Source organism: Dendropsophus ebraccatus, chromosome 10, assembly GCF_027789765.1.
Source record: "Dendropsophus ebraccatus isolate aDenEbr1 chromosome 10, aDenEbr1.pat, whole genome shotgun sequence".
Lineage (NCBI taxonomy): Eukaryota > Metazoa > Chordata > Amphibia > Anura > Hylidae > Dendropsophus > Dendropsophus ebraccatus.
Genome location: NC_091463.1, coordinates 91,767,913 through 91,782,077, shown reverse-complemented (window position 1 = coordinate 91,782,077; position 14,165 = coordinate 91,767,913). Strand labels below are relative to the sequence as shown.

Below are 14,165 nucleotides of genomic sequence, written 5' to 3'. Positions count from 1 at the left end.
AACTCATTTAACCCTTTGAAAACAGCTGTTACTTATTCAAATCATGAAAAATGGCTATGTGCCCACTTTGATGCCAGTTTTTATACCCAGAACCACTTTGGGCCAGGCTGGACTCTCTTGGATGTGATGCGGGGCATGCCTATCTGTGTATTATCAGTGTGAGATCAGTGGCCCAAAGTCAATTTTATTTTTAAATAATAATTTTGTGGTTTTACTTTCATGCCCATTTTTATGCCAACCGTGGGGTCTTTTTTGCCATTTTTATCACCAGTCCCCTCAGGGCCCCTCACTTACCGTAGGGTATGAATATTATACATTTTCTGTAAGAATAATAGCTAAAACAGGAAAAAGAAAAATCCTCTGAATAAGAAACTGCCGAATAAGAAACCAACTTCAGCCCCGAATAAGAAACTGGCCGAATAAGAAACCAACTTCAGCCTCGTGCCACCCCTGCCCTGTGTGTGGTATTACAGGCATTTCTCATTCTCTCAGATTCAGGCAGGACCAGAGCAGGGATGTTTGTCAGTAGTACATGCAGAGGAGCTTCCCTTCCCTTACTTCTCTGGCCAAGCACTACACATACTGCCATGACAGTGCACTGACTAGAATAGGCTGCACTGTGCTGGGCTGAGGATTTACAGTGCATTGTAGATATATGGAGAAGAGAGTTAGGCTCCAATTACACAGAGCGATTTTTAACGATTAACAACTAACGATAAACGATCTCAAACAAGATTGTTTATCGTTAACGTGAAAGCGTTTACACAGTAAGATTTATCTGACAGATCTTTGAAGCCAAAACCAGGAGCAGACTATAAACAGGGATCAGGTCATAAAGGAAAGACTGGGATCTATCCTCTTTTTAAATCCATTCCTGGCTTTGGCTTCCAAAATCTGTCAGATAAATCTTTCTGTGTAAACGCACCCTTATGCTGCGTTTACACGTAACGATTATCCTGCGAATTTGCGCGATAACAATCGAATTCGAGCGATTATCGTACGTGTAAACGCAGCGAACGATCAAACGACGAGCGAGAAATCGTTCATTTTGATCTTTAAACATGTTCTCAGATCGTCGTTGATCGTTCGCAAAAAATTCGCAGATCGTTCCGTGTAAACAGCCGTTCGCCGATTTAACCAATGTGTGAGATAGGCTTAAGCGATCGCAAAACGAATTTTCCGTACGATATATCGTACCGTCTAAACGCTGATCGTTATGAAAAAAAAAATCGTTACTCCGACATCGTTAATCGTACGATCGGGCCAATTATCGTTTCGTGTAAACGTAGCATTAGTTACGACCGTTACTACAATCGTTATTGCGATCGTTACTATGATTGTTTACTCCTTCTGATCCCAGCAAAACAATGGACACTGTGCAATTACACTAAACGATTAGTAAAAAACATGCGGAACTTTAGCGAACGAATGTGGAATTACAGCAACCGATTAACGATAATTTTAGGTTCAGATCCAAGGGCCCTATTACACGGGACGATTATCGTGCGTAAAATCGTTAAAGCATTCAAATTTAAATTATAATCATTCTAATTGAAGGCAACGACTAAAAAATCGTTCGTATGTCGTTGATTTAGATCTGAACTTAGAATTATCGTTAATCGTTCGCTGTAAAATCCACTTTTTTTCGCTCAAGTTCTGCATTTGTTCACTAATCATTCAGTGTAACTGCACATTGTTCATTGTTTTTGTTCCATCAGATGGAATAAACGATCATAGTAACGATCGCAATAACGATTGTAGTAACGTAACTAACGATTATCGTTCAGTGTAATATGGTGAACGATTTCAAGTTAACAATAAACAATCTCATTTGCGATCGTTTATCGCAAAAAATTATGCTGCGTTTACACGTAACGATTATCGTGCGAATTTGCGCGATAACGGTCAAATTGGAACGATAATCGTACGTGTAAACGCAGCGAACGATCGAACGACGCACGATAAATCTTACATCGTGATCTTTCATCAGGTCAGAAAATCGTCGTTCATCGTACGCAAAAAATTCGCAAATCGTTCCGTGTGAACAGTCGTTCGCCGATTTAACCAATGTGTGAGATAGGCTTAAACGATCGCAAAACGATCGCAGTGCGAATTTTCGTACGATATATCATACCATCTAAACGCCGATCGTTATAAAAAAAAAATCGTAAATCCGACATCGCTAATCGTACGATCGGGCCAATAATCGTTACGTGTAAACGCAGCATTACTTAGTGTAATAGGACCCTAAATCAACGATCAACGACGGTTTCTCAATCTGCCAGAACGATAAGCGTTTAAAATTCGAACGATAACGATTTTTCGCACTATAATCGTCCCGTGTAATAGGGCCCTTACTGATGCACTGGCGTTTCATCGTGTTATGTGAGCAGTAATGGAAGAAGCTGCAACAGAGCAAGGAAAGGGTTATAATAAGCACTGAACTGCTGGTGATGGGAAGGTAAGGGCAGATTACTCTGCAGCACTGGGTATATACAGCATACGCTGGTATTCACACAAGGTACAGCTGAGCTTTGTGGTCCAGATAAGGCAGGATAAATCACAGATCGGGCAGACTAGGTTGCAGGTACACAGCCCTGGAGTGCCCTTCCTAAAACAGTGCACTTTCTATACCTTCGCCTTACTTCATGTGTTCTGTCTGGCTCAGGCTGCTACTAGAGACAGATTTCCCCTAACAACACACAGTGGGTAGCAGATTGCAGAGAAATCATTTTTGGTAATCAAGTGGTCCATCACGTGAAGTTGTTCAAAAGGACAGTGACCATTTTAAAGCTCTGTAACGTGAATGGGCTAACAACCCTTTGTATCATCTCTAATCATCTGGTGTAGGCGCTATAATAAATCTCCAACGTCCTGTGTCAGGATCCGGCGCAGAGGCATATACAAGGCCTGGATAGAGAAGCACCAATAATATTTAAACAGACTCTTTAAGTAATTTTATACTGTCCTGTCTCAGGGTAGCAGAAACTAGTGGCAGAGAAGCTGAGCAGAATGATGGATCACTTCTCCTAAATAACATAAGTAGTCCTCTTCATTATGTGCATGAGCTCAGTAGTCCTGGATATTCATGATCAGAAAACTCCGCCCACCAGCTGCTGATTGACAGTAATCTACCCATGCTGTTTATAGGCAGTTAGCTGTCAATCAGCAGCTGGAGGGTGGGGGGAGGGGTGTGGCAAAAATCCTATTCTCCTGCATATTAGGAGAACAACTGAAAAGAATGATGTAAGTAATACCCCGATCTGTTCAGCATTTCTGTCACTAGTTTATGCTGTCCTCATTTAAGGCACCATAAATCTAGTGAGAGATTCCTTTTAAATGGGTATTCCACAAAAAAATTTTGTTTTTTTCCTGCTATATACAAGAAACAGCGCCACTCCCATCCATGGGACGTGACTGGTATTACAGCTCACCATCCTTCACTAAACTTGGGCAAATAATGGGGCCGGTAGTGGTGGTCTAATGCCCCTCACCCCCTTTCCTGTTCTATTGTCATAAACAATGAGACAAAACACCAACTGAGACCAAGAACTGGTTTATTTCATGTATTGCTGTAATTTACAGCAATAAGGACCAGGCTGAGCGGCGGCCACAACAGGTAAAGGGGGGTACTGCATCATCTAATAGAGGGAGTCCAACTAGGGAGGAGAGGACGCCTCGCCCAATACTGTCCTAAGGGGGCAGACCTCACAGAGGTTAAGCCGACAGCCGTGAGCCGCAGAAGCCATAGAGCCGGAGGTCGGGTCAGTGTGAAGGAACCTTCTCTATAGTCTTGCTGTATACACCGCCATGCTGTGGTCTTCACTTCTGGAAGCTTCTGCCATGCTTAATGCTGCTGCCGTATATCAGAGGAAAAGAAGAGCAAGATTAGGAAAAGCCGTTCCCCAGTATTACTGGAGATCAGTTAGGGTGCTGGGGTGGTCCTCCAGGATGGGTGAAGCATTGCTCCCTTCATTGTCTAGACCAAGGTTAGGGAACCTTGGCTCCCCAGCTTTTGCAAAACTACAACTCCCATCATGCCTGGACAGCCAAAGCTTTAGCTTTGGCTGTCCAGGCATGATGAGAGTTGTAGTTTTGGAACAGCGGGGGAGCCAAGGTTCCCTACCCCAGCTCTAGAGGAGTCCTTAAGCGGTAAAACCCATTTAAAGGGGTTATCTGGGATTAGAAAACACAGCTACTTTCTTGTAAAAACAGCATCACCCCTGTCCTCAGGTTGTGTGGTATTACAATTCATCTCCATTCACTTTAATGTAACTGAACTGCAATGCCATACACAACCTGAGGACAGGGGTGGCGCTGTTTCTGAAAGAAAGCGGACATGTTTTCCAAGCCTGCATAATCCCTTTGACTACAGCTGCCACCTGCTATCAGGACCAGATAAAAGGCTGACCCCATTCTTTTAACCCCCTAGATGCCATGGTCAATGCTGACTGTGACATCAGTCACCTGATTGGACAAAAAAAAAACAAAAGATCATAATAACCTCATGGTGACCAATCACTGTGTGTACAGGCTTGCAGCAAAGACTATATCCCTCTTGATAAGCTGTGAAGCGGCGTCCATCTTGGCGCAGAGTGTGGCGTCTCCGACCAGTCGGGCAGCAGAGCGCACGTCCCGGCAAGCTTCATCCAGTCGCTGCACGCAACGCACAATGAGGCCTTCCTGGATGTCGGTGAGCGTCATAATCTCCGAGAAGGGCTGGAAATGAAGGTGAATACAGTGAGGAGGAAACTACTGGAAACTCTGTCACCTGGATGGCTATGGTGGTCCAGACTGGACACAACTGTAACAAACCCTCAGCTGTGATAGTATCAGGTCTGTACAGAATGTCGCTTTTTACCGACATCTTTAAAGGGGTATTCCACTCAAACATAAATTCTGATATGTTGCTGTCCATGGTGAGACTAACAATTCCTTCCATACTTGTTATTATCTATTCAGTCTCCTTCCCCAGGTTCTCAGCTGCTGCTTTCTGCTGAAAACACAAAAATCTGTATGTGAGCTTTCCTCTCTGTCTCCCCCTCCCTGATGTAAACAAGTCCCTGGCAGGCTTTATCTGCAATATTGTAGCTTCTTTGTAATGCTCGGAGGGAGTTCAATAGCAACTTAACCTCAGAATAATCCTCCCAGCATTACAAAGAAGCTACAATGTTGCAGATAAAGCCTGCCAGGGACTTGTTTACATCAGCCGTTTCAGAAGGGAGGGAGGAGGGGGAGACAGAGAGAAAAGCTCACACACAGATTTTTGTGTTTTCAGCAGGAAGCAGCAGCTGAGAACTGGGGGAAGGAGACAGAATATATAATAACAAGTATGGAAGGAATTGTTAGTCTCACCATGGGCAGCAACATATCAAAAGTTATGTTTGAGTGGAATACCCCTTTAATATGATTACAAACACAATGGGGGAGATTTATCAAACATGGTGTAAAGTGAAACTGGCCCAGTTGCCCCTAGCAACCAATCAGATTCTACCTTTCATTCCTCACAGACTCTTTGGAAAATGAAAGGTGGAATCTGATTGGTTGCTAGGGGCGACTGAGCCAGTTTCAATTTACACCATGTTTGATAAATCCCCCCCAATGTCTATTAGAAAGTTGCAGAACCTGATGAGGATTTAGTATATAAAGCATCGGTCTTACCATGCCGCGAGCCCATTCATACACGACCTCCGTCAGGCCAAACTTGTACTGAGCAACAAAGTCTTCTACCGACTCCCTCAGGCCGCACTCCCGCTGTATCAGCGCCAACCGTTCTGCCAGCTCCCGCACCTTCTTGACGCCCTGCAGGTAACCAGAGGGGGTTATATTCCCTATACGCCATTCTATAACCCTGCAGACACTTATGATGGCGGATGATGCTGCTATGGTATATGGTCAGCTGATCTCACCTCCTTTAGTGTATCTGTCAGTTTCGGTTCACACTGAGTTTTATGCTGGAAGACGAGACAGGAGAGCAGAGCGGCGATCTCCTCGGGGTTGAGGGGTGACAGCGCCCCATCCAGCACCAGCTCCGTAACCAACAGTTCGTGACTGCTGACCTCACAAGCCACACGGCCCTTCAGCTGCACCGCTCCGCCGCCATCTATATACTGCAGGGTGCGCAGGACCTGACGTCACACAGAGGAGAAGAAGCTTAGGGTCCTATTACACAGAGCAATTTCTAACGATTAACGACTTACGATAAACGATCGCAAACGAGATTGTTTATCGTTAACCTGAAATCGTTCACCATTTTACCCAGAACGATGGTCGTTAGATACGATCGTTACTACGATTGTTATTGCGATCGTTACTATGATCGTTTATTCTTTTTGATTCCAGCAAAACAATGAACAATGTGCAATAAGGCTGGGTTCACACTCCGTTTTTGCAATCCGTTTTTTTCATCCGTTTTTTGCATCCGTTTTGATCCGTTTTTCCATTGACTTCCATTGTAAAAAAAAACAGATCAAAACGGGTCCGTTTTTTTTGACCGACACAAAAACGTAGCTGACACTTCTTTTGTGTCCGTTAAAAAAAACGGATCCGTTTTGATCCGTTTTTTTTTACAATGGAAGTCGATGAAAAAACGGATCAAAACGGATGCACACAAATGCATCCATTTTTTCTTCCGTTTTTTGCAAAAAACTGATAAAAAAACAGATTGCAAAAACGCAGTGTGAACCCAGCCTTACACTGAACGATTAGTGAAAAAACGTGGAACTTAAGCAAACAAATGTGGAATTACAGCGAACGATTAACGATAATTTTAGTTTAGATCTAAATCAACGAGCAACGACATACGAACAATTTTTCGATCGTTGCCTGCAATTACACGGAACGATTATCGTTTAAATTCGAACAATTTAACGATTTTTCGCGTGATAATCGTCCTGTGTAATAGTGCCCTAACAGTCAGATCTGTCAGCGGACACAGGACAGGAGCGGCTGACCTCTATTGACTTACATCGATTCTTTGCTGGTACTCAGGCAGAAGGCTCAACGACTGGTCAGAGGTCAGGAAGCGGAGTCGATCCAGCTCGTCCATGACCTGCGATCGCTGCTCCAGGCGCAGATACTGGAAGGACAAAATGGACAAAGTCATGAGCACGATGTAACTCTGATGGATGTAAGCAATGTGTGTGTGTGGGGGGGTGACATCACCTGGGAGGTAAAGCGGGGGCTGTGGGGGCAGATGAACCCTCTCAAGGCTCCTTCCAGTCTCTTCACCCTGCTGACGGCCTCCACCACCTCCAGCTCCTTCAGCTGCAGATCATTCACAGGGCACAGAGACGCCAATGATCCGGGGGGCAGATCCGCCAGCCGAGACAGCTCCTGGGTCACCCCGGACACTGCCGGCCCCGGAGGGTCATTTCTATTAATGTAATGGAGACGTGTATCAGGCTACACAGTGGAGGAAGGTCTATAGCAGGGAGGGGGAACCTTCGGCCCTCCAGCTGGTGCAAAACTACAATTCCCATCATGCCTGGACAGCCAAAGCGAAGCATGATGGAAATTGTAGTTTTGCAACAGCTGGAGGGCTGAAGGTTCCCCATCCCTGGTCTACACGATATTATAGCGGAGGGTTTATTACCTGAAGCGAGGGGTTTGGCTCCTGGCGACGTCATCCAGAACTTTATCGGCGTGGACCCGTAATGTCTTACTGGTTATCATGAGAATTTCTGAGGAGCGGAGTTTCAGGAGCTTGTAGTCACATGGTCCTAAAGGGGGAGGGGCAAGCAAATGAATTCTCTTTGAGAAAGATTATCTTATAGACATGTCAGCTGGCCACCCACCACAGCTATGTCTACTGGGGCTTCCATGCACAGCTTGGACGAGTGTTAGGGTTCTATTACACGGAGCGATTTTTAACGTTTAACGACTAACGATAAACAATCGCAAACGAGATTGTTTATCGTTAACCTGAAATCTTTCACCATATTACAGAGAACGATGGTCGTTAGTTACAATCGTTACTATGATCGTTTACTCCATCTGATCCCAGCAAAACAACGAACAATGTGCAATTACACTAAACGATTAGTGAACAAATGCGGAACTTGAGTGAACGAATGTGGAATTACAGCGAACGATTATCGATAATTCTAGGTTCCGATAAAAGGGTCCTATTCCACAGGCCGATGGGGGCTCGATCAATAATGTAAACGAGCGCCGATCTGATAGATCAGCGCTCGTTTACTGGGCCCATTACACGGCCCGATAGTGGTTTAGCGAGGGGTGCAGGAACATCGTTACCGATGTCCTTGCAGCCCTTGTTTATACACAATACTTTACCTAAGCATGTTGCAGGGCGTCTCCTGCGCTCCTTCTTCCTTCCGCTCCCGCAGGCAGCAGCAGCTTCGGTGCGGCCAGAACCGCCGCGGCCAGTGATTGGCTGAGCGGCCTGTCAGCTCAGACAGGCCGCTCTGAAGCTGCAGCTGCGCCCGGGTAACGGGAGGAAGAAGGAGCGCAGGAGAAGACCTGCAGCATGGTTAGGTAAAGTATGCTGCTTGTGGAATCGCCAATCGCCCGCCGCGCATTGCTATTCCACGTAGCGATGTGCGGTCGGTGCCTGATGACTTTAGGTTTGAACCTAAATAAACGATCAGCAGCTGATTGTTGTCTCTATTACATGGAGCGATAATCGGCCGAATCGGGCGATTATCTTTCTGTAGAATAGGCCCCTAAATCAACGAATCAACGATATAAGAACGATTTTCTGATCGTTCCCTGCAATTACACAGAACGATTATCATTTAAATTTGAACGATATAACGATTTTTTTGCACAATAATCGTCCCGTGTAATAGGGCCCCTAATGGACCCATCATAGACCCTTGACGTCTTCTTACCCTCTGGCCGGAACACTTTGCCCATTAAGAGATCATCTGGACTTGGCGCCTTCTTGTTCTCCTTCTCCCCTCGCTCCGCAGAGGCCATCTTACCATCCTGCTTCTTCTCACACAGCACTAGTGTAGTGTAGACCCTATTGGTGGCATCTGAAGACACCTGAAGGATCATAGACAAGGACTGTCTGCAGGGCTATACACAAGCTCCTAGACTAGAGTGAGGCCTAGGTGACCCCCTACCTGCAGGATGACTCCAGGCACCCAGGGGTGATACTCCGTACTGACGATGATGATACGTCCCACGCTCAGACACTTTATACCGCTGATGGATTCCACCACTCTTTTCTAGATGACAAGCACAGACCAATGGGGTGTATATATAAAGCTTCAAGGTATTTAAAGGAATTACCTGGACAAAACTGATACTATGGGTCATGTATAGTGCAGGGCCTCAGATTACACTTAAAGGGGTGTTCACCAAAAATATTTCATTCTTTCAAATCAACCGGTGCCAGAGATTTGTAATTTACTTCTACTGTAAAATCTCTGGTCTTCCAGTTGCTGTATATCCTGCAGGAAGTGGTGTATTATTTCCAGTCTGGAGAGTGGGAGAGGTTTTCTATGGGGATTTGATCCGGCTCTGGACAGTTCCTGACATGGACAGAGGTGGCAGCAGAGAGCACTGTGTCAGACTGGAGAGAATACACCTCTTCCTGCAGGACATACAGCAGCTATAAAGTAATGGAAGGCTTAAGATTTTTTTAATATAAGTAAATTACAAATTTCTTTCTGGCACTTGTTGGGACCAGTTGACTTGAAAGAATTTTTTTTTTTGTGAACAACCCCTTAAAGATGGGAAAACCCCTTCAATCGTGTCCATCCAATACCTGGATATTCAGGATATTTTTTCTATACAATACATAAAAACATGGAAGAATTCTGATGTTACCTGCAGCATCTCCTTGGTTCGGATGAGTTCCTGCACAGTCACAAAGTAGTCCTGGAGGTCTGCAAGGTCCCCGGAGCAGTCAATGTCCCCCATGTCGCCCAGAGTCTTAGTGAGCACTTTAATCCGTTGCTCGTGGGCCTGTAATATAAACCAGGTAACGCCAAGTCAGTGCTCTCCAACCTGTGGTGCCCTATCTGCTATGTACTGTGATCACTCTGTTACTAGGGACAGGCTGAGCCTAACAACAGGCAGTGAGCAGCAGACTGCAGACAAGGGAGACACCTAGTGGTCAAGACTTTAGAGCTTTTTCTTTGGGGTAAGGAGTTATTTTGGTTAAAGGGGTTATTTAGGCTAGGAAAAGCATTCATGTTAGTGTCACATATGTTTGGTGGCCATCTACAGTACTGTGACAATGATGGACCAACAGGTGGCGGATTACTGGTATTACTCTCTGTATACGACCTGAGGAGCTGTCCTCATATACAACCCAGCATGAAGCAGAACATTAGAAGTGCTCACCTTGCTATCTTTTTGGGTTCGGGCTTCAGCAAAACTCCTCTTCATCATATCCTCCACCCTGAGAGCCTCAACGCGGAGGAGATTCAGGATCATGGAGTAGGTGAGACGGAACTGGGACTGCAGCAGAGTGGGCTTTCCCTGGACGGGAGGAGAAGGAGGAAACATTAGTAACCAGACGTTCTGTATACTCATATATTTATCTACTATCTATCAGCATTGTGTACCCCTCCCTTCCCCTCCTCACCATCATCATCTTGTGTAGATCACTCATATCGGGCACATCTGCCTTACACAGTATGATCACCATTCCAGTACTGTCCAGCCCTCGTCGTCCTGCCCGTCCGGCCATCTGTATATATTCTCCTGTATGAGGAGACAATGGCTGTTACATCACTACATGAGATGCTTTACAGCTGCGGCCTCACCCAATGACAACCCCGGCTCTCCATTCATTATCTGCCACAGTGGATGTCACCTACCGGGGGTCAGGTCTCGGAAGTTGGTGCCATCATGTTTCCTGATTGAATCAAACACCACGGTACGGGCCGGCATGTTAACCCCCATGGCAAAGGTCTCTGTGGCAAACAGGATCTGAGGAGCACAAGGAGGAACTATTATCCTGCATGCAGTGCTAGCGCTCTGTTATTCCTCCTGGAAATGTCTAAATAGACAAGTGGGTGGTACCAGGGTGTGTCCCTATACACTGACACTGTCCATTGGTGCTACAGGTGTCACCCTATAGAACATGGGAATGGTAACACCCAGTTGTCATTTTCACAAATTTCCAGGAGGAATAACAGAGGGACATCATGATCTATCACGTTTAAAGTGTTCCAGAATTGATATTTTATTAAAGAGCTATGAGAACATATCACCGACCTTAACAAGTCCCCGACTGAATAACATCTCCACCACTTCCTTCAGGATGGGCAGGATGCCGCTGTGATGGATCCCGATCCCTCTCTTCAGGAGGTCCAGCATGTGTAACACCTGCACACATTATAAATAGTCATCTCAACCATCTTATGACCATTTCTTACCAGACATGCTGGGACTATTAGTACCCCAGCATAACAGGATCATAGAACACAGTACACACCTGCGGTAGCTGCCGGTCGCCCCCGCGCAGCCGGGTTAGGCACTTGTTGTAGTACGTCTGGATTTCGCTCCTTTCAGACCCTGTACACAAGTCCACGGTGGTCAGAGCTCCGGCGTTCTGCTCACACCGAGAGCGGGAGAAGGTGAACACCACAACCGGGAGGGCGTCTCTCTGCCGCAGAGACTGAATGAGTGACAGCCAGGTGCCCTTATCCTGCGGGGACAGGTACAGCACAGATAGCACCAGGTATGGCACAGACAATAGGACCTTTTACACGGACCAGGAGCATAACGAGAAAAAACCTTTGGCCAATAACACCGGTCAACAAAAGTTGTTTGGTTCAGAAATAAAATGATCCATTTCTTAAAGGAGAAGTCCGGCGAAAATTATTTTTTTTATATGTTATTACTTATGGAAAGTTATACAATTTTCTAATGTACATTAATTATGGGAAATGCTCATATACTGCTATTTCCCTTAATTTAGTGTATCAGGAAGTGTTAGAATTATCTCTGAAGCAGTGACGTAACAACGAATGGTATAATTCCTATGGAGTGTCCAGCAGGGGGCGCTCTATATATAGAAGTCAATGAGTACTATTGACTTCTATATCTAGTGCGCCCCTGCTGGACACTCCATAGGAATTACAGTGTATGTAATGTAATGATGTAATGATGTAATGATTTTTATGTGCTGAATTCAAATATCACAAGGAAAAATGTGAATTGTCTCTAGTTTCTATGATATGGAATATGGAATATGGAGTTCTCATGTTACTGTTTTGTGAATTGTATAGAATACAGTATAATAGCCGACAGATTTATTACTTCTGCAATCATAAGAAAGCAAGTTTACTGTTCATAAACCTTTGAAATATATTCATAGGAAACTTAGTTCTATCTGAAATCAACTACAATTTACAGGCAAATCCAAGAATTTTTACAAATTAATTATGTTTATTGAACTCTGGAATGTAGCTCCTTATTCAATGGCTTTTACACGTCTTTTGTATTCATACATGGGATTGTCTCTGATAACTGTCCAACAGTAATCTGCAAGCATTGATGGGTTCTATGACGGCTAGGTTCACACTGCGTTTTTTTTAAATGCGTTTTTTGCAAAAAAACGATTAAAAACGGATGCATTTGTGTGCATCCATTTTGATCCCTTTTTCCATTGACTTCAATTATAAAAAAAACGGATCAAAACAAATCCGTTTTTTTCTTTGACGGACACAAAAACTTAGCTGACACTACTTTTGTGTCCGTTAAAAAAAAAAAAGGATCTGTTTATAATGGAAGTCAATGGAAAAACGGATGCACACAAATACATCCGTTTTTTGCAAAAAACGGATTGCAAAAACGCAGTGTGAACCTAGCCTTACCCCGATACCTTTTTTTCCATATTAGTCATTCCTAGATGATGCAATATACCAGTTGATGATGCAATACTGATGATGCAAACTTTTTCCAGTATTGGCTGTGAAAAATATAGAAAGTACGTCTATATCTTGAAAATCAGAGCCAATTTAAAAATTTGAACATCATTTTCGATCTCAGCACTCAGCATTATAATTGGCCTGTTTAAAAGTGACAGCGATCAGCTGAGGACAGGAAAACGCAAGATCCTCAGCCAATCGCATCTTTAGGATTCCAGTAAAATGTATTGCTATCGGCCACACATCTTCCTGAGTAAATTGGAGATGTGCGGCCAATAGCAAAAAGGAAAATAACAGCATGCATATACATATATCCGAGCCGTCACACATACATCCATACCTAGTGCACTGCCGTGTGATCCAGCATCCTGCCCTCAGGCTCTCTTGTCCTGCTCTCTCTTCAGGCTGCTGCCTTCTCAAGAATGATTGACACCCGGAGGAGGCGGGACCCGAGACCAGGATAACAGAGCTGTTCACTGTCAGTTTTCATAGCTTCACGAACGATACAAGGGTCAATCCAGCAGCTTGATTTGTTGTGCCAAGTAAAAGCACTGCAAACTAGTGCTGGTTAAGTTTGTGCCCTTACACGCCCCCATGTTGGGCCATCTAAGGGTCCTTTTACATGTGGCCACTTTTCGACCCTCGGGCCGCTGTAAATGAGTGCTGATCAGTAAGATTGGAACTCGTTTGCATTGCCTTAATATGGCATGAGAAAAAAGCGGGTGGCCAGGCTGCATCAATAATCCATGTACCATGAAGTTTGCCAAGCACACAGCAGTTGCATACTTACCTAGCACGCTGCTGTTTGTGATCTGGCATCCTATGGCTCTCCTGTCCAGAATGATTGACAGCCGGTGAAGGCAGGGAGCAGCGTGAGGGGCTGCCTGAACAACCTTTTGATCGTTCGGGCTGCCCATTGAAGGCAGCAGCGGTCTGTGGGGCAACACCCAGCAAGCCCTTGCTGCACAAATCGGGATCTTTCAAAATGTTTTGAGATCACAATCTGCTGACATTGTGCATGTCAGCTGATTGTGACCTTTCATTGTGTCCTATTACACGAAATGGACAATATCGGCTGTTAGACCAACAATCACCCCCTTAGCCCCAGCACTGAGCGCTCTCTCTCCTCCTCTGAAGTCACTTACATGTCCCGCTCCACCTCCATGTGGATGTTTGGCTCCAAATGTCTGGGAGTACTTAGATGACCGCTCCTTCTTTGCTTCCACTGCTGCATAGTATCTGTAGAGACAGAGGAGATGTATTTCTTATAGAGACGTGCAATATGTGACTACATGATCAGCATTTTTTTCC

At 44.8% G+C, this 14,165-nt stretch overlaps 1 protein-coding gene across 4 annotated transcripts in view; it reads right to left on the bottom strand.

Annotated features, from left to right (window-relative positions):
- Positions 1–3,540: 3,540 nt before the first annotated feature.
- SKIC2 (SKI2 subunit of superkiller complex) overlaps positions 3,541–14,165 on the bottom strand; it is a 35,644-nt gene continuing 25,019 nt past the window's right edge. For 3 of the 4 annotated variants that reach the window (XM_069943993.1, XM_069943992.1, XM_069943991.1), the window contains exons 16-31: positions 14,000–14,093; positions 11,417–11,629; positions 11,197–11,307; positions 10,797–10,908; positions 10,562–10,680; positions 10,318–10,455; positions 9,799–9,936; positions 9,090–9,194; positions 8,853–9,009; positions 7,595–7,721; positions 7,165–7,375; positions 6,968–7,078; positions 5,910–6,128; positions 5,662–5,802; positions 4,505–4,719; positions 3,541–3,856 (exon numbers count right to left, since the gene is read on the bottom strand). In XM_069943993.1, the coding sequence (XP_069800094.1) occupies positions 4,519–4,719; positions 5,662–5,802; positions 5,910–6,128; positions 6,968–7,078; positions 7,165–7,375; positions 7,595–7,721; positions 8,853–9,009; positions 9,090–9,194; positions 9,799–9,936; positions 10,318–10,455; positions 10,562–10,680; positions 10,797–10,908; positions 11,197–11,307; positions 11,417–11,629; positions 14,000–14,093 (2,197 nt within the window). In that variant the 3' untranslated portion in view covers positions 3,541–3,856; positions 4,505–4,518. The remainder of the gene's footprint in view (positions 3,857–4,504; positions 4,720–5,661; positions 5,803–5,909; positions 6,129–6,967; positions 7,079–7,164; positions 7,376–7,594; positions 7,722–8,852; positions 9,010–9,089; positions 9,195–9,798; positions 9,937–10,317; positions 10,456–10,561; positions 10,681–10,796; positions 10,909–11,196; positions 11,308–11,416; positions 11,630–13,999; positions 14,094–14,165) is intronic. The other variant, XM_069943994.1, reaches the window with a different exon arrangement.